Source organism: Bufo gargarizans, chromosome 8 (genome assembly GCF_014858855.1).
Source record: "Bufo gargarizans isolate SCDJY-AF-19 chromosome 8, ASM1485885v1, whole genome shotgun sequence".
In the NCBI taxonomy this organism is placed as follows: domain Eukaryota; kingdom Metazoa; phylum Chordata; class Amphibia; order Anura; family Bufonidae; genus Bufo; species Bufo gargarizans.
The window spans coordinates 167,668,529-167,688,234 of record NC_058087.1 but is presented as its reverse complement, the minus strand read 5'-3'; the positions used below and the strand labels follow the sequence as shown (position 1 = coordinate 167,688,234).

The following is a 19,706-nucleotide window of genomic DNA, read 5'->3' as shown; positions in this document are numbered from 1 at the left end:
AGGCGCTGTGGGAAGTCAAGAAAAACAGCGCGGCCACAGCGGTGACCCCTCCGGTGGTGGACACGTCTGCAAGGCATGGCGTAACGTCAACCTTCAGCGTGATCCAAGATAAATACCCAAATGGAAGAACTGCTTCATCTGCTGTGATCCGAGGATCTGCTGCTGCATTTCATGCAAGAAGGGGAAGCGGGAGAATGACGGTAATTATTATAAAACCCGTGTCTGAAAGATCAGCCCTGGATAGGTCATCAGTATGTGATCAGTGGGGTCTGACACCCAGGACCCCCGGCAATCAGCTGTTTGAGAAGGTACCAGTGCTCCCAGTAGCACCGTGGCCTTTTCGCAGCTCACAAAGCACAGCGCCATACATAGTATAGTGGCCATGATTGGTATTGCAGCTCAGCCCCATAGAAGTGAATGCTCCTAGGTTAGGCCTCCTGCACACAACCGTATGGCTTTTGCAGTGTTTTGCGGTCCGTTTTTCACGGATCCGTTGTTCCGTTTTGTGTTTCCGTTTTTCCATTCCGTTTTTCCGTAATGCATAGACAGTATACAGTAATTACATAGATAAAATTGGGCTGGGCATAACATTTTCAATAGATGGTTCCGCAAAAAACGGAACGGAAACGGAAGACATACGGATGCATTTCCGTATGTTTTCCGTTTTTTTGCGGATCCATTGACTTGAATGGAGCCACGGAACGTGATTTGCAGGCAATAATAGGACATGTTCTATCTTTAAACGGAACGGAAAAACTGAAATACGGAAACGGAATGCATACGGAGTACATTCTGTTTTTTTTGCGGAACCATTGAAATGAATGGTTCCGTATACGGACCGTATAGGGAACGCAAAACAACGGCCAGTAAACGGGGAAAAAAAATGGTCGTGTGCAGGAGGCCTTATGTGACTGATGAATGTGATGTCACTGGCCTAGGGTAAGCATCGAGAAGGCCGCAACGCTACTAAGAGCAACGTGCCTTCTCAAACAGCTGTCCCGGGTGTTGGACCCTCACCGATCAGATACTGGTGACCTATCCAGAGAATAGGTCATCAGTATAAAAGTTTTGGAAAACCCCTTTAATTTCTCAATCTATATAGTGGTCTGAGCTAAGTTTGTCTGACACAGAGCACTGCCTAGACAGAGTGAGATGGAGTCTGTCAGTAGTTTTGACCCTGCTAAACTGCTGACAGCCCTAGGTCAGGGCTGGGAACAAACATGAGTTTTGTGGAGAATTTATCATCAGGAGTAGTCTGAATATAAAGTTTTATTCTGCCAGGTTCTGCTCCTGCAAGTGCCTGGGAGGTGGAGCTTCATTGTGAAGTGCTTTCTGCATTGAACTGCTGCACAGCCCCTCCCCTCTGCTCTGTAGCATCCAATCAGGAGATCACGACAGCTGTCACTCAGAGCAGAGGGGAGGGGCTGTGAAGCAGCTCCATGCAGAGTGCACTTCCCAGTGAAGCTCCGCCTCCCGGGCACTTGCAGGAGCAGAACCTGGCAGAACGGATCCATACATGTCAATAAGACTATTCCCACCATGGGGATCCGAGAAACTTCTCGTATGTCTGAAAACCTAACTTGACGAACCTGAATCCTAGCTCTGAAGCACTAAATCGGGACTGCGCAGATCAGCATTTAGGACTCAGTCCCTTATTCTGCGTGCGTATACGTGCGGCGTACTAGTATTTTACGGTGTAAGTGCACTGGATCCACAGACTGTAGAAATGTATCAGGAGGATCCGCTAACAGTGCAATCTATAACCAGGCAACAGGTATGAAACCTGTGCACGATGCAGACAAGGAGCCGCAGGGAGCAGAGGACATCGTGTGTCTAAGGCTAGGTCTACACGACGACATTTTTCGCGCAACATTTTGTTGCACTAATGTCACGCGACAATTTTTATAATGGCAGTCTATGGTGTCGCACTGCAACATGCTGCGACTGCGACGCAACAGTCGCAGAAAATCCATTGGAGATGGATTTTTTTCTGCGACTGTTGCGTCGCAGTCGCAGCATGTTGCATGTTGCAGTGCGACACCATAGACTGCCATTATAAAAATTGTCGCGTGACATTAGTGCAACAAAATGTTGCGCGACAAATGTCGTTGTGTAGACCTAGCCTAAGGCTACTTTCACACAGGCGTTTTGGCTTTCCGTTTGTGGGATCCGTTCAGGGCTCTCACAAGCGGTCCAAAACGGATCAGTTTTGCGCTAATGCATTCTGAATGGATAAGGATCCGCTCAGAAGGCATCAGTTTGCCTCCGTTCAGTCTCCATTCCGCTTTAGTGTCCGTCTGACGAAACTGAGCCAAACGTCAATGGGGACGGATCCATTTTCTGACACAATAGAAAACGGATCCGTCCCCCATTCACTTTCAATGGTGTTCAAGACGGATCCGTTCTGAACGGGTGCAGATGTTTGTATTATCTGAACGGATCCGTCTGTGCAGATCCATTACGGATCCGCACCAAACGCGAGTGTGAAAGTAGCCTAAGCTGTCCACTAGGGGGAGCCTAATCGCTGTCTACATGGCAGTGCCTTGCAACCAGTCAGGGCATGCTGAGACTTGTAGTTTCACAAGCCACAAATGGATTTACGAGGTGATTAGATCATTCTGCTAGGACGCCGAGCCCCTCGTGTGTATTCAGGACAATGGGGACCGGGTAAAGGGATTATTCGGTGTCATTGATTGCAAATGACCAGCCCTGTAGTGTGAATGAATCCCGCATACGGCTCATCCGAAATGCGTGGAGCTCGCTTGTTAGAAGGCACTAAGCATTTCACGCGCAGGCGTCTACTCGTGATTAGTCCCTGTGAGATTGCAAGGGGGGGGGGGGCACAAACTTTCACAAACGACACACTTCAGCTGACACTCAGCCCCGGTGCCTATCTCTGAGCTGCTGGGGGCGGCACATGGCGAGGTGTCGGGAACCCAAGTGCGTCCTAGCGGCTGGCGACACGTCTATTTATACACCCGCAGCGGGCTGTGGCGCAAGGAGGGGGCGAGACGATGTAATATTCAATACCAGGATTAACCCTGTCCACGCTGGTGGAAGACTAAGGCCATGTGAGTCTGTGCCCTTAAAGGGGGACTCCACTTATATAGGATAGTGAGATACGTAGACGTGTGACTACTTCTGCCGTTCTTAAACTACAACTCCCAGAATCCTCCTTTCACTTTGATGAGAGTTACAAGAACAGACGAGCAACTGCGCATGCTGGGAGTTGTAGTTTCACAGCGAAGGTTGCTGGCCTAATGATCTATAGGTATCCCAGACAGTCCGGGCAAGGGCTTCGGTGCCTTCTGAGCGCCCCCTACCTGCCACACTCTGCAGAGCTTTTCTATATCAGTTTGCCAAAGAGCTTACAAGACTGGCTTCACATAGGCATATTACACCAGGAGCCTCCTGACTGATCCGAACTCACAGCATCATAAGGATCAGGTGCATAAAACGCTTGTGTAACACTGGCTGTATTCAAAAGTGACGCAGAAAAAAACGCATCGTGTGCATGGAAAGGAACGGAGCAGCCTCTGAAAGTCTGTAGGAGTGTGAAAAATGTCAGCTAAGGAGGATATGCTGGGACGCCAACACACATACTATGAATATATTGAATTGGGCGCAATCTGTCACAAAGAAATGTTCCGATCCCAAAGGAAAAAAAAAGTGAATTTGCCGCTAAATGTCGCAGCACTGTCGCAGCACGTCTCCTCCTCCTGTCGCTAACCACGCGCCAAGCACACTAGCTATTCTAGACGCTGCTGGGCGGGCCGCTCTTCGTGTGACTACGGGTAACCACGCCCCCAATGCAACGCCCTTGAAAGCGTCCTGACAAGGGAAGGGTGGGGCTAGGCGTGAGCCACTCCTAGATGGGCGTGGACCGTGCGCTAGGAGATTTTAAACCCCCCGGTCGGCGGCATTGTAAAGCCAGTGTGTGAATAGAGCTTGAGGAGGGAGGTGTGTGCTGCACACGGCGGATCTATAGTACGGGCTGCAGTCACCTATACGGGACCATACAGAATGCTGAAGAGCTGCGGGAAGAAGTTCTTGCTGTCCCTGGTCGGGGCTACTGTCACCTGCCTGCTGGTGCTCATGGTGGACCAGCAGACCAGGCAGGTGGTGGTGATGGAGGTGCCAGCAGAAGTGAAGGAGGCTTCTCCGCAGAACCATCTGGTGGTGGAAGCAGAGCCTGCTCCTGCCAAGGCTGTGGAGGGGCAAGAAGTCTCTGCAGCTTCTGCCAAGGGGGCACAGACCTTCTCGGCTTACATCAACAAGCTGACCCGGGTGAGGAGAGACGTGGAGCAGGTGGCCACTCCATCCACAGAAGGCACCGGCAAGCCCCCAGTGGAGGACATCACCGCCAATGATGTGTTCATAGCAGTGAAGACCACCAAGAAGTTCCACCGCCCCAGGATGGACCTTCTCATGGACACTTGGATTTCCAGGAACAAGGAGCAGGTGAGAACTTTGAGGCTTTTTGCAACATTTAACACGTCCTTCTTCATCCTGGTGGCCCTGAGGTGACCACTAAGCCCCTTGTGTCACCTGAGGGTCTTGTAATTATCCTGGTCTCTTGCAATATTATCTCCTACATTGAGATGCAATGAGAAGGTGACAGCTTGTGATGGTCTTGTGGTTGAAGGATGGTTATTGAGCACTTATAGGGGACCTGGATATCTACCAGTTCTTTGCATCCCTGTTTCCTACCTGAAGCTAAGTCCTCTTTCTGTCTTGGTGTTTTTTTGTTTTTTTTAAGTCAAATGGTAAATGAGCAAAATTGGGGTTCCACAAAAAATGTATCTTGCAACCCTTAGGTTGCACCTTGCATGGTGGACTTCATGACATAAATTCATGATGTGTGGCAAATACTTCTACAAGGGCTGTCCTATGTCTGTATAGGGAAGGTAAGTTCACATGGAGTTTTTGAAGCAGGTTTTGAGGCAGATTTACCTTCAGGATTTGCAGCCAAAGCCAGAAGTGAATCCATCAAGAAGTAGATGTAAATGTCTTTCCTTGATATCTTTCTTTCATAACCACTTCTGGCTTTGGCCAAAAAACCTGCAGGAAAATCTACCTCAAAGTTCTGTGTGAACCTACCCTTACTTGGACCCATTGAGAAGAACCTTCACCAACACTTGAGATGTTGAGTAGAGGTGCCATGCTCTAGAATAGACTACAAAGCTTCCCGAAGAACTCGTCATAGCTTTTGAGAGTCTTGACCGCTTCTTTTACCTGGTGTATAAATTCTTATCCTTCTGAGTTTTCATGGTAACATTTTTCCTTAAGAAAACAAAAAAGCCACTTCTGAATGGGAATCCAAGTCTCCATTGAAGATCAGGGGGGAGAGGATAAATTTCAGGAGTCTTATAGAATGACATCCCTTAGAATGAATGTCTTCTTTGGTTTCCCATTGTTTTGTTCGGTTTTGCAGGCAGTTTTGAGTTCCCAGGGACGGAGTCTGTTCTCTCACGCTGTCCCTCTGCGTTTGACAACAATGCCCCTTTTCTCCAAGCAAGGAGAAAGACTTTTGCTGCCTCTTCCATGAGGCTTTTATCATGGGAACACTTAAGTCCAAGCTATCGCTGCGGTGTCCAGGTCAGGTTGCCTAGAGATGTGGGCCAGTGAAGCCCCAAAGACAAGGGGGGGGGGGGGGGGTAGCTAGTAAAATAGTAAGGATGGAGGTAGCGTTGTGGGATCCCCTTTGACAGGTTTGACAGTCCTTGAAGGACAGCCGTTTGAGGGAAATGTAACCGAAGTAGGCTTTTTAGAATAGGCTTTTTATACCAAGAGAAATTGGCGTTGGATTTATTAAGATATGGCTTGACAGCTACTCGGACGTGTGAGATAATCCTGTTCTACCCACTGAATGTATGTTCAGTGAAGGCCTCAAAAAAGGTTCATGGGTAATACTCTACAATGCTAAGCCTCAGCGCTGTCCCTTTAAGAGCACAACTCAGAGCCTTGGAAGATTTTATGCAAATACCTTTGAACGGTTCCTTTTCAAACGATGAGACTTAACTTAATTTTATTTTTTTAGATTTAGTCAGCAGTGATATTCTGTTTTGTCAACAGCTCTTACTAAATTACTGTTTTTATGCCAGGTCTTTAGGGTGCAAGTGGAATTTCCAGTCTGCTCACTCCTGATTATGCCCCTGGGTAGTAAACATGCAGTGTTTAACCCAAAACAGAGTAGTCGCACACGCGCTTCACCTCAATTATTGGCACTCATGCCTTATTCAAAGTAGAGCTTTGCTGATCTTGCCTCATTGGAGTTTTAACCCTGACAGTTCCATCACTTGCAATGTTTTTTAGTTTTTTTTTGTCCTTGGAGGACTAGGCGTCTTTGAGGAACACAGTAGATCAGGTATCTGGTGTCTTCTCTACTGTTACTTACCTAGCGCTATTGTGTGTCAGTCATTGAAAACCAAAACCATCTTGAGTTCCTCATTATTAAAATATGGGCCTCCTCTGACACACCAGCTCTTTTTATCCATAGTTCTTATATCACTACGGGGTAGCATTACATTGGTGGCTTGCTGCTAGAGCGCTGCCCTCTGGCGCCTATTAAGCTTTGATATCAATAGTGGTATCTGAGTAGGTATAGTGAGCTTTTTAGGACAGTGGTTGCCCCTTAGGGACTATTGGATGTATAGATACCATAGACTGGACTTAGAATTGGTAAACTAGATAGTTCTTGGAGTATTTGATATCCTAGAGTGACAGGAGGGAATAATTTAAGGGTTAATTGCCTGCTGATGTCATCCAGCTCCACATTGAGACTACATGCTAGAACATTGTAGAACGTGCGCCCTTAGCAGTATATGGCTTGGTTGGTGTGTACACATCAGACACCTAGGTTCTCCCTGGACAGGCCTTGTGGCAATGACAAGACTTGTGTCTGCATCGGTGGCAGTGACCAGGCCAAGGCTGCCCTGCCATTCTCTGTCCTCAGGTGTAACGGCTCAGGAAGGACGTGCCATGCTTCTAGACATGCTGCTCTGTTTATATATCAACAAGACCGGGGCTGTAAGAATTCATTGGTGTTTGAGGTATAAACATACCTGAGTTTATGGTCCAATGTAATCAGATCTAACTGGAAAGAACTGGTTATGAGCTCCTGGAGCAAGTTCTTGGGGGCCAACCAGTACATGAGATGGCAGAACCTGTTGTTTCCCCACCTTACTTTGAATCCAAAAATATACAAAACAAGGGTGGGGAGGTAATTTTTGTGTTTTCTTTAATTGCTAGGGGCTAACTGGCTTGTCCTGTTTTGGGGGTGGAGAGGTATTGTTTTGGGTTCACCTGCTGAATCAGGTGTATTGCAGACAGTCACGTTCCTCCTCCTGTCAGCTGAGCAGGTATCATCCTGTCAAACCTGTCTCTTGGCACCTCAGCGGGAAATTCAAATTTAAAAGAAAATTCATGTCCAAGATCAGAGATTGCACCACTACCTGTAAGTTGTGCGTCCCTCCTTAGTTGCATACATAGCAGTTACCAAATCAGACTATCTTCCCCCCCACCCTTACTCCCCAACACACCAGTGAAATTTACCAAAGGAGCTGCCCATTGTTCACGAAAGTAGCAGAAGCAGACCTCTAGGGGGGCAAAGAGGAGGGGGGTCTTTCATTGTCTACACCTACAGCGGTGGTCTCTATTGTAACGAGAGGAGTTGGCATCCTGTCATTATTTAAACTGCTGATTTTTAGAACAATGATGTTTCCTCCACCCTAACCCTGAACATTTGGTGTCCGAAACTGAAGATTCAAGAAGTGCCGAAGACAAAAATAAATCTTCAATTTGAAAGTCAATGGCAAAAAAAAACAGAAGTTGCATTTAGAATTTCAGAAGCATCGGAGATGACAGTGAGTCACTGAAGTGAAACTGTTATGAAATGATGGACCTTTTTGCAAATTTTTATAAAATAATAAAATAATGTGAGTTTAGCAGTAATGAAGCTCCTCTGTCGGCCTCCTCTCCCCACGCCTTGTCACTTTGCTCTCCTGCCAGCTTGACATTCACTGTCACCTACATGTTACTGAAGTTGTAAAACTCCAGAGGCTTTTTATAAACCACAATCAACACTTGCCGAACTCTGTACTTTGCCTTAGGTCGTTTAACCTCCCTCCTTCCAGAAAGATTCTGTTGAACCAGACCTAAAGATCCAAAAAGTTCTAAGTTTCTACTGACCATGTTACTGTACGAGGATAGATTTGTATACTGTTGAGCGTGACTTTTGGGAATGCCCAAGTTCCTGCCTTCGAGGAGATAGAGGTTAATTGTTTGGGTTTACTTGGATTTCCTGGCTGGGCTCCTTAAGTCATGGGCCTGGCAGGAAAGGGGTGTGAGGCAGCAATTCTGCAGATCACAGATATCTCCCGAGAGGTGACACTTAGGGCTTTAAACAGGCCGTCCCTTCCTTCCAAGGAGCAGGCAAGCAGTCTACAAGCTTCCGGAGTTTCCTTCCAATAAAAGGGGGTTAATGCTGTTCCTTTCCTGTCCATCCATGAAGAAAGCAGACTCTTTTTCTAGCCAGGAATCATCCCATTGTCTCTTCAGGCCCCAGCAGAGAAGGAGGGGAAGGGTGATGGACACGGGATCAGATTGTTCTTAGCGGGACCTGGCAATAAACTGTCTTTTTATCTATTTATAGTATGAAGGCTCCTCAGAACTACAATAAAGTAAATGCCATACATTCCTACTTGCTCTACCGGGGGACAGCGTCCTTTCATGATGTTGACCCTTTGGGAAATGTGGCCTACAGAAGTTAAGGAGATAGAGTGGCAGGGGGTGTAGACTGCTAGTTGGCACAATAGCCACTTTAACCAATTTCTGCCTTTCTTGTGTTAAATTTACCTCCATAAATAATCCTAGCCCCACTCTCTCCCTCCCCCCCCCCCCCCCTCTTTATTCATCCACCCTCCTCGGGTACCAGAGGAGGAAGAATAGGTCTCCACATCAATCATTTTCTTTTCTACTCCCTTCAATACCCCAAGCTTAACCAGGCCAGCTGTATGCTAATAAGGAGGGACATGTCTCAGCTTAAATATTCCCTCAATGTCTAAGGCTAGCCGCCGACATTTAGCCTCTTTTGTTAGAAAACAGGCTTCCAACTTTTCCCCCCTGACATAAAGAATACCCACTGCCAGCGTAAAGGACTGTTGACAGCGAAGCTACCACTTCTGCCGGTTTCCAGGGGCACGCCCCTCCTACTTCTTTGTCCTTTGTTGCCCTGTTTTCTCGCTTTTGTTGCCTACTTAAAAAAAAAAATCTTTTTACCTAAAACAAGTAGCAGCTGGCACCACGTTCCCCTTCCCTTCGCTTTCTCTGAAGCTGATTGATGGGACTTGTGTTTTCTCCTGTTGTGAATATCTTCCTGCCCACAATAATACAAGCGCACAATGAAAACCTAACCACAGAGACAGGCCAACATCTGCTTAGCCTTGGCTGTGTCAATAAGAGAGTGCGGCCGGGCAGGTGGAGAAGGTAGAGCCGGTGGGAGGGCGGCGGGCGGGGTAAGGAAGGTAGCCGGCAGCCTTGCAGCGCCATAAGCCTGATGCTTTACAGAGCTATTGAGTTACATTGGAACTGCTGAGGGGGCGTGAAAACAGCAAAAATAAGAATTTGAAAGCAAAGTGGCAGGCAGGTGTTAAGGCTGGCAGCGCCCTCTGCTCGATCAAGCCATGCCAAGTCTCGTGCCGCAGAAACAGCTGCTCTTACTGTAGATAGCGTCCTGTGGAGACGTGGTGGATGCAAGGAGGGAAAATACTTTGTACTGGTTACATAGGTTATTGCATGCATCGTACGATCATAGCGCCTGTGTATTGGTTCCGTAAATTAGCCCATATAACAAAGTGCGGGAGTTAAATCTTCCATTGTCATTTACCAGCCTCGGGGCTTTTATCCTCGAATTTTATTTAACCATCACAGCTGTCTCTTTTCAAAGCCTCCCCACACAATAGAAACTGCTTGTGGATCTGCACGGGGGTAGTCCCAAATTACATGCTCTGTCCTCTCAACCATCTGCTTTTCTGCACCCTATTTGAATAAGACTCCCAGGTGCATCCAGAATCTAATGTTCCCTTTTGTTGGTATTGTATCTTCCAGACTTACATTTTCACGGACGGGGAAGACGAAGAGCTGCAGCGAAAGACAGGTGAGATTGGGTTGCCGCTTACTTATTGTATTGAGATTTTGGGAATGTTTCAGAAGGGAAAACAATTTGACGCAAAATTTAAAAAAGAGAAAAAATGGTAAACAGTTCAGGCAAAAGTAGAAAAAAAATATTGAAAGGCGACGCAAAATGGGGAAAAAATAGTAAAAAGTGGAAGCAAAAATTTTAAAAAATGGTAAAGAGCTGAAACAAAAAGTTAAAGCAGAATCAAAATTGTAAAGTTGAGGCAAAGTTAGTAAATTTTAGTAATTTTATGGCTTATTACAAAATAAAAACTTTGCGTCTAAACCAATATAACATTGAATTGAGTTAACAAGTCGATATAGGAATAAGGCGAGGTGGTTAAGTGCCTGTTGGCTTTGTTGGGGCTAATCCTTCCAATTGGTCGTCCTCCTTAGACTGCATTTTACCCCCCTTTTTTTTTAAGGTTAAGACATTCTTAACTAGACTGCTGAGGTGTAATCTATAGTATTAACCGGTATGGATAGTGGGGGGGGGGGGGGCTGGAACACCAGCAGAGGGGTGGGTTTTGTACCACTACGGCCTGTGTGTTTTTTCTTATCCCCATTGAGTCTGGGTCACGGCCTTTATTATCCGCATGTAAATTATTTCCATTCAGACTACTGATACAGCTTCTATTGAGAAGCACACAGCCAGTAACAGGTGGCCTGATCTGGGAAAGTCCATGCTCAATAGGACAGCGTTCCTTGGAAAAAAAAATTGCTTGAGGAGGCCTGACTTGTAATTAACCCTTTCACACACACACCCCCCCTTTCGCTTGAGCTTACCCAACCCCCCCTATTTTCTGCGAAGTGACAATGTCGTATTCCATCTGCTACCTCCAACCCCCCAGCGTGTGATGTTTTTCTCTACTGTAACCTTATCCCCTCGCCCCCCCAGCAGCTGTATTAAACCATGCTTGCAGTGACCATGACCCATAATTCTTTGCAAGCTTCTTCCATTCTAACCATATATTTTTTTACCATTCTCTTAAAGGAAACGTCATCAGCACAAACTGCTCGGCAGCTCACAGTCGTCAAGCCTTGTCCTGCAAGATGGCCGTGGAGTATGACAAGTTCATAGAGTCCAACAAAAAGTAAGTGTCCGAAAGTCCCTCAAAAAAATTACAGAAATGGTTTATGAGAGGACTTGTAGACAATCTCCTGGTGCTGGTATGTTCTTATAGCTAATTTCTGCTTCTACTTCTCTTAGGTGGTTCTGCCACGTGGACGATGACAACTACGTTAATGTAAAGACCTTGATAAAATTGCTGTCTCGCTACTCTCATACCAATGATGTCTATATTGGAAAGCCAAGTTTAGATCGACCCATCCAAGCAACCGAGCGAATCAGTGAAAGCAAGATGGTAAGTAACCTGGAAGTTTTTTGTAGCCTAGGATAACTTGGACAATATTCTTCTAAACTTAACCTGGACCACTATACTAATGATATACCATCTTCTCAGCGTCCAGTTAACTTCTGGTTTGCCACTGGTGGAGCTGGCTTTTGCATCAGCCGTGGGCTGGCATTGAAAATGAGTCCATGGGCAAGGTAAGGATCAGTATATTGAAATACCATGACATGCTTAGGGCCCTGAAGTTTTTCTACTTAGACTGAGGATTGGCATGGAAGTTTTTGTAATAAGTGGTTCCTGCTTTGTAATAGTGGTGGACACTTTATGAACACGGCAGAGAAGATCAGGCTTCCTGATGACTGCACCATTGGCTACATCATCGAGTCTGTGCTGGGGGTGAAATTAATTAGAAGCAACCTTTTTCATTCTCATTTGGAGAACCTGCACCAAGTTCCTCAAAGTGAAATCCACAATCAGGTAAGCAACAAAATCTGTTGGGGATGAGAATTACTGAGCTTTCAAACCCTTACTATAGTTCTGTACTTGGTAGATGTGATACAGATTCTGTCCCATGTAGTCAAACTGGAAGAATTTTGGTTGTAACCAGCATTTTTTCCCCCAGGTGACATTAAGTTATGGAATGTTTGAAAACAAGAGAAACTCTATCCTGATGAAGGGGGCTTTTTCGGTTGAGGAGGATCCTTCAAGGTAAGGAGAATTTAGTGTTACAGCTAACATTTTTATGGTTCTTTTATGGACCAAAGATGTTAAGTTGACTACTCAACTTTTTTTTTTTTTAATGCACCCACCATCCTGGATGAACCCACAATATTTGTAACATGTAGATAAAACCTGCTGTCATCTAAAGTCTAAACATCTCTTCTTTCTTTCCAGATTCAGATCCATTCATTGTCTGTTGTATCCAGACACTCATTGGTGCCCCAAGACTATTGCCTATTAGAAGACTACAAATCTTCTTCAACCTCGTCCCAAGTTTCCCTGGTATCCAAAGGGCTATGTGGGACCTGTACGTGTTACCCTTGCTGTGAACGTCGCCGATCTCCGGTGCTGTGCTTGGAACGCACAGTTTTGATTTCATAGGCTGCTGTGCGGCCGATTACTGTCTCTGCTTGAGCAGCAAGAGACTGCTTATCTACACAGCGCACCTCCTCGTGTGGCTGAGAGGTGTGCGGACTTCTGGAACAGAGCCTGAAGACTGACATGCTTGGTGCTTGTATGTCGTGTGGCTTGGTCAAAGCCTGTAGACTTATATAAAATTGCTTTGCAGTGTCTGCTATTCTTATAGAATGTATGCTGAAGACCTGCCTGCTGAACATGTGCTTCCTGTAAGCTACCTATAGTTTATATTTTCTTTAAATGGCTTTCCCTATAGTGGACCAAATCCTAAAGCACCGATCTTCTTGAGGGGAACCAATGTCCTTAATGTTCCCTAGTGACTGAAATATGTAAACTTTTTGGTACTTTTTATACCAGCTTGTAATAATTCCAGGAGGGCCTTCTTGGTGTTACTCATATTTTTGACTTGCTTGCAGTTTTGGGGAAGTTTCAAGTTCCTCAAGAGAATGTTTAAACTTTTTTTTTTTTAGGCTCCGGATTTATGCCCAAATGAAGAAACCCGTTCTCTTGTATATCTTTTGGACAAAGGAAGTAATATTTTAATTTCATTGTACTTGGGCTCTGGTCTTAACAAGTTGGGGATGTTCCTTAGTGTGTATGCCTGAGATGATCACCACTGGGAACATGACCTTCATTAGGACGAAAGCTTTTACCAGGTTCCTGCCGGTGTTCTGTATCATATTTGCAGCAGCTGTGGCAGTGAATCGGGTATTTACTTTTTGTTTAAGGCACTTTGATTTATTGTGTATAGGTATTGGAGCTGGACTCTTGAAGCACCTTAAGCTGCTGCATTGAAATGGTCTCACATTGACTAAGGTCGATGTGAGACCTTCTGCTCCCATCCCCCCCCTTTTTTTTTTTTTTTTTTCTCTAGACCATTTGTCATGGTCAGGGGAAGCACATGGGCCTGTAGTATATTTCGGTGCTAAAACTCTGCCAGTAAAGAACCAGACTACAAGGTTAACCTGGAATTATTTGCCATTTCAAATGGGCTCCTTTACTCCATGATCCAAAGGTGAATTATAGAAAAATTATTTCTAAAGATTCCACCTTAAAATTACCCGTAGAATTGGGTTTGATCCAGGAGACCTCAGCCCATTTTTCTTGGCACGATAGGACTCCATCCTATAGGAGGTAGAATGTCTCTCCTTTTTTGCCTTGTTAACCCTTCTCCACCCAACATGCCCATTAGAACCCTATGCAAAACATGTTATCTGGAAATTCACTTTCAGCATTTCATAGAGCACACGGACCCCCTTCAAGGATCAGTCCACCCTGCTGCATTTAAAGGAGTCCTCCGGGTGTTTAATATTGATAACCTAGGCTGGTGATATCGCTTTTACCGGTCACAGGGCTTAGGTCCAGCTCAGTCCCATTCAAGTGAATGGGGCTGAGCTGCAATACAGAGCACGGCCGCTATCCTGTGGACAGCGCTGTGCTTTGGTAAGCTGGGAGGAGGCCGCGGCTTTCACCAGAGAACCGCAGCCTCTTGAAACAGCTGATCGCCTGGGGTGCCAGGATTTGGGTCCCTGCAGATCTCATGTTGATGACCTATCCTGAGGATAGGAGATCAATATTAAACACCCAGAAACCTCCTGCAGCAGTTTATGGTCAAACTGCACAGTTGTGCTCTGCAGATTTGCTCCACCGCTTAAGTTTCCAGCACCCAGTGAGGCTTCTTTAGTGGCAGAGTTTTACAGCAGCTTCAAGTATTTTTTATTTTTTTTGGGTGTGGGGTAGAGAGTTAATATTATTGCCCATACTGGGCATTGCTTGTATATAATGTAAAGATGCAGTATTTTTACTGTGGATCTCATAAAATCTTTTTATTTTTAATGTATCTGAATTTATATTTTTTTTTCTGTGGATCAGAAAATGTTCTGTTTTACCAAAATGAAATCTGTTCTATCTTTAAAATGCGCTTCCATTATTAATTTAATTTCCCCAGTATCTGGGGGTTTATTCTAGGACTTTTTTAATATAAAGAGAATTAACAATTGTTCTCAGGGGAATTATACCTGGTGTCAGGGTGATTCTGGGTGCTTTTAAATAAAGCAGTTTCTTGCTTAAAATGCTTGTGTTGTCTCACTATTCATTGCATGTCCATACATTATAAGTGTTCGGCTTATCTATGATCACGTGACCGGGGGAGGGCTTGTACAAGATGGGGGAGACTGTCAGTTTACTCAATATCAAGGAGCAAAACGGGGGAGATATAATTTCCTGTGCGCCTGAAAAGTGGTGTTACAAAGTTGCAAAAAAATTGTCCCATCTGCCACTTTTTGCTGTCCTAGCCACTTTTCTGAAAGGGGAAGTGCCTAGCCGTTGCTACAAATTTATCTTCATGTACGCCAGTTTTCTGGCATAAATGAAGCCAGAAATGTATGGCAGATCTGAGCTATCGTTGCAAGAGAATGCGCCTAGTTTATGACTAGGATAGGAGCATTGTTTTGTGGCTATTCATCAGTCCCATATGGCCTAGGCGCAGCTCAGCCCTTGCAAGAAGGCCACAGCACTACTGCTAGCGCTGGTGTCTGCATAAACGGCTCATCAGCAGGGGTCCTGGGTGTCGGACCGCCACAGATCAGATACTTATGACCTATCCAGAGCATAGGTAATCGGTAAAAAAAAAAACTCTTGGAAAACCCCTTTAAGCTATACCCAGTGACAGTCTTCACAGTACCAATGGCTTTAAAGGGATGGGTTCTCTAGAATTACAAAAACATGGCTGCTTTCTTCCAGAAATGGTGCCACACCCATCTATAGCCCACGTTTCCTTTAATGGAGCCAAAATGCGGTAATAGAAACATCCCATAGATAGGTGCAGAAATTTCTTGAAGAAAGCAGCCATTTTCCTAATTCTAGACAACCCCTTTGTGATTATTCTACATCTTTAGTTTTTTTTTCCAGGTTAGATATGAAAAAAACTAGAGCAGTAAATGTGTAAATAGGCTAAATTATCCAGTACAGAATTAATAATTACAGCTGCCTCTGCAGTTCAGTATTCAGACAAAAAGGACTCTATGGATATTTCCTGTGGTATAAGACCCGAATATATGGAGTCCAGCCCTGGAGATCTTATACAGGGATGCCCAACCTGTGACCCACCAGATGTTGCAAAACTACAACTCCCAGCATGCTTGGACAGCCTACAGCTATCATTCTACAGCAGGGCATTGCGGGAGTTGTAGTTTTACAACAGCTGGAGGGCCGCAGGTTGGGCATCCCTGATCTACTAGAAAGCTCCTGGGTACCAGTGCAACATCTGTAACAGCCACATGTGCCATTTATGATACTTGGAGTCTGTTTCGCCAGATGGTCTTTATGGGCCCCAGTGGCATGAGGTCCTTGGTGCAACTGCATGCTGTGCACCCCTGTAGATATACCCCTGATACAGCAGAAGAAGACTGACTAAGACAAGACCTTGAAGGTCCTTAACCACCATAATGAGTTGGTCGCAATACACTTATTATATGACAAATTTTTGGAACTTCTCACTGCTAATGAGTGTGCAACATACAGGAAATGTTAAAGCTTAACCACTGCTTCAAACCACATTGCCTGCTTCCTCTTCAGCTGCCCAAAAGCAGCAAGATACCCAGAAATGAGTCAAGCTCTGCCAGCCGGCTGCAGCCTTCTACCCACAAGAAGACGTGCTCAGCGAAAGAACAGAAATGCTTATCATAATGCAATATCTGAGACACAAGAAACAAAACTTTGTGGGCAGAAGGTTAATGTGACCGATGGATAACCCAACACTTAGTACTGGAAAATGCATCACATCAGCCGCTTTCTATCCGGCGCGTGATTGTTATCTGCCATGATCAACCTCTGTCCTCTTAAGTCGACTTTCATACTAGCATATTTTATCTCAGTGTTTGTAAGCCAAAACCAGGAGTGGAGCCTGAGAGAAACAATAACGGAAAGATGTTGCATCTCTATCATGTTCTAGATGCACTCCTGGTATTGACTTTCAAATACCATGTAAATGAGGCTTTAGAAGTAAAGGGGCAGGTCACTGTTGCCCTCAAGTCAGCACACATCTCCTACTGGGAAGAAAGTAGGCCTTACATCCACATAAGGCAGTCTGGACCTTGTTGATAACCCCATCTCCACCCCCATATCTAGAACAACAAATAGGGCTTGTGCAGTATTAGACCCGATCTACACAGAAAATGTAGAACCCACTTCTAACCTTGTCATCATTGCACACACAGGACATATCAAAGAGATCTAATAGGTGATTTGTGAAACATCCCTTTGGTGAACCTATTCTTGTATCAGAATCAGGGTCCATTAAATCTTCTGTTGGGCTTTTCTGACCCTGGACTTGTGGTCTTAAGACTACTTCTCTATTCTACCATTGGCTAATGTGGACAGGGAGACTTGGGTCTCATTCAGATGTTTGCCATATAGCATCTGCATTATGTTAGCAAGTCCCAGCCCAACCGCTGGTCTAATGACCATAACGAAGAACGTCCCAGATCCCTAGGATGCTCTTAGTTCACATGGAAAATAAGAACATGGCAACCTGGTTTGGGTCTACTCTACTCTATAGTATACGTTTTTGGCCTATAAGTCCTATGATCCCGATTGCTCTAGGCCAGGCATGCTCAACCTGCGACCCTCCAGCTGTTGCAAAACTACATCTCCCAGCATGCCCGAATAGCCTACAGCAGGGCATTGTGGGAGTTGTAGTTTTACAACAGCTGGAGGGCTGCAGGTTGGCTGTTCTGACCTACCCGTGGCACAGTTGGTTAGATATAGTAGATGACAAATTGCAGAAAAACAGAAGAATACAGCTCGAGGATGATGTTTCAACTCAAAAAAAGTCTAGAAATTATTTTTGAGCCAAACATTTGTGGTGATCGAAGTACTATGGTCATCTCTTACACGAGTTTGTCCATCTTGAAGTAAAGACACAGAAAAGAAAACATATGTAATAATAATCATCAGACTAGATCCCATCTGATGTCATGACAAGACCCCCAGATATATTTAGAAGGTCAGAAGGTTGCTCAGTGAGCTGTCCTGCTGTACAAATACTATACATCTACTACATGGCTCATACTAGACAAAAAAAACACTCTTAGTTTCCGGACCTGGAGTGGGAAAATAAACGGGGAATCTCAGTAATGCTAAGAATTGGATGCAACTAATTATTATGCAAATATTTTTCCATTACTGAAGGCCAACCTAAGACTTGACATTGAGATGTCTCTCATTTATTGTATCCTGTAGTCCAAGATGTTTTTTAAAAGTTGGACTTTTTTGAGGAGCTTCACTTTAAGGTGAATTTTTGATAATTTTCTTTTTCCATCTTGACTTTTCAGATAAGCCAAAATGATGAACCATACATGCCCTTTGGTGAAGGTCAGCCACCCACCAAATTCAATGGAAACTCCCCTTTAAGTGGTTCTTCCTTTTACTCAAAGACACTTAAAAAAAAAAAAAAAAATCATTAGAGGCAAGTCTTCCTCGAAGTCCTAGATGTAAGGAAACAGTCTATTATTCTGCGCCATTAGGTTTGCACAAGTCTATGGATTCCTAAAACCCATAGGGTCCTCTACTTTATACCCCATCAGAACCCAAAGAAATTGTCCCCAAAATCCAAATGTTTTTACGCTTTAGAGAGCTATTTGTTTCAATGGGGGCACATTAAGATAGCTTGGACATAAAGAAATCTCTTTATCCATCACTCAGTGGCGTTGCGAGGGGGGTGCGGCGCGTGCGCACCAAGTGACACCAGTCTGATGGGGTGAGTGACATCACCCTGCCTGACCCAACACCACTAGCCTAACACTAGCCCTAATGCCCTAGAACAGCTCTGCATATAAAACCCCCCTTAAATAATCAAATTCTGGCTACCCGCAACAACCACTAGGAGGAGCTCAGAAGCTTACTGTATACTGTTTCTAGATTAAAATCAATATTAACACAGTATGCAGTATACTCATGTGTAAGAATCATAACACTTTAATAGGCGTTCCCATCCCAGCCATTCATAGCTGAGATTAGAAGACTCTTATGGGGCAGTTAGGGTGGGCAAACTGCTGCTCCTTTTTGTTAACTCCTATAGCTGCCAACATTTCAAAATTTACTGGAAATTTTTTAGAGAGAATCTTTGAATGGGCAAGCTCATACCCCGGTTGGGCATTCCTAGGGGCGGGGCTTACTTGCCATGCATTGACCAATTACAATGTTGGTAAGTATCCTATAGGAGTCAATGGGAGCTACAGAAACATCATGACAGTGGCCCATTGAGCCCCACTCTCCATTACAACATACTTCCCAACAGTGCAGTTGGTAAATTAGGAGGACATGCAGACCCGGCCACTGGGAATGCCCCCAAACAGTGCAGAGCCACCCATTTATAGGCAGGGCTTCCATAAACTCTCCCCATTTTTGAACCGGAAAGATCAAATTTGCAGGGACTGTCCCTACGATTCTTAGACTTTTGGCAATGTTAAAAATCAGTGTGTGGGTAAAAAGCTTGGCTCGCCTTTCCTCTCTTCCTCCTGGTATCATCAGTAGAGGCCAGAATATAAAACTGAATGTGCGGTCGATGTGTTTTACTCTTTCTTTTCCTGTCCCTTGTGCATGTCAAAGACCACTCTGCTTCATTCACACGCTTCTTTCACAAGTCAAACCAAACATTCTCCCATTTTGGCCTTCCCTGCTAACTCCCACAACTGGAGCCTGCATTGTAGTAGGCCTGGTTGCCATGGATACCTTTCTGTCATTACCGATAGAAAGGGTCTTTTTGTGCTCAGAGACTCTCTGTACTTTGTCCCCACAGCTTTTACATCAAGACGTGTCGGAGTTAAAGTGATTGTTGGGGTGTAAATAAGCTGTTTGGATTCTGAGCAGGGAGGGATGAGGAAACATTTCACGGGTGACATGAGGGTTCACTTATTTTAGTCTGAATCATCTCCTCTGTAGAGCAGACAGCATACACTCCTCAACGCGGAGCGTAAGAAATTAGGACTGGAGCAAAGCTCAATACCTCCTCCACCCCTTGTCATACGGGATCCAGAAAGC

General features: G+C 45.0%; 1 protein-coding gene across 1 annotated transcript; it reads left to right on the top strand.

Moving 5' to 3' along the window:
- Window positions 1-3,943: 3,943 nt before the first annotated feature.
- On the top strand, window positions 3,944-14,737 carry LFNG (LFNG O-fucosylpeptide 3-beta-N-acetylglucosaminyltransferase). The gene is made up of 8 exons (XM_044303634.1): window positions 3,944-4,461; window positions 10,108-10,156; window positions 11,171-11,270; window positions 11,387-11,540; window positions 11,640-11,725; window positions 11,840-12,005; window positions 12,151-12,236; window positions 12,423-14,737. Exons 1-8 carry the CDS (start codon window positions 4,024-4,026, stop codon window positions 12,487-12,489), a joined length of 1,146 nt encoding a protein of 381 aa, XP_044159569.1. The 5' UTR covers window positions 3,944-4,023; the 3' UTR covers window positions 12,490-14,737.
- The last annotated feature ends 4,969 nt before the right edge of the window (window positions 14,738-19,706 follow it).

Coding starts and splice junctions, on each gene's coding strand:
- LFNG (XM_044303634.1), top strand. CDS start 4,024: ATGCTGAAGAGCTGCGGGAAGAAGTTCTTGCTGTCCCTGGTCGGGGCT. Junction 4,462..10,107: donor TTTCCAGGAACAAGGAGCAG/GTGAGAACTTTG, acceptor TGTATCTTCCAG/ACTTACATTTTCACGGACGG. Junction 11,541..11,639: donor GAATCAGTGAAAGCAAGATG/GTAAGTAACCTG, acceptor CCATCTTCTCAG/CGTCCAGTTAACTTCTGGTT.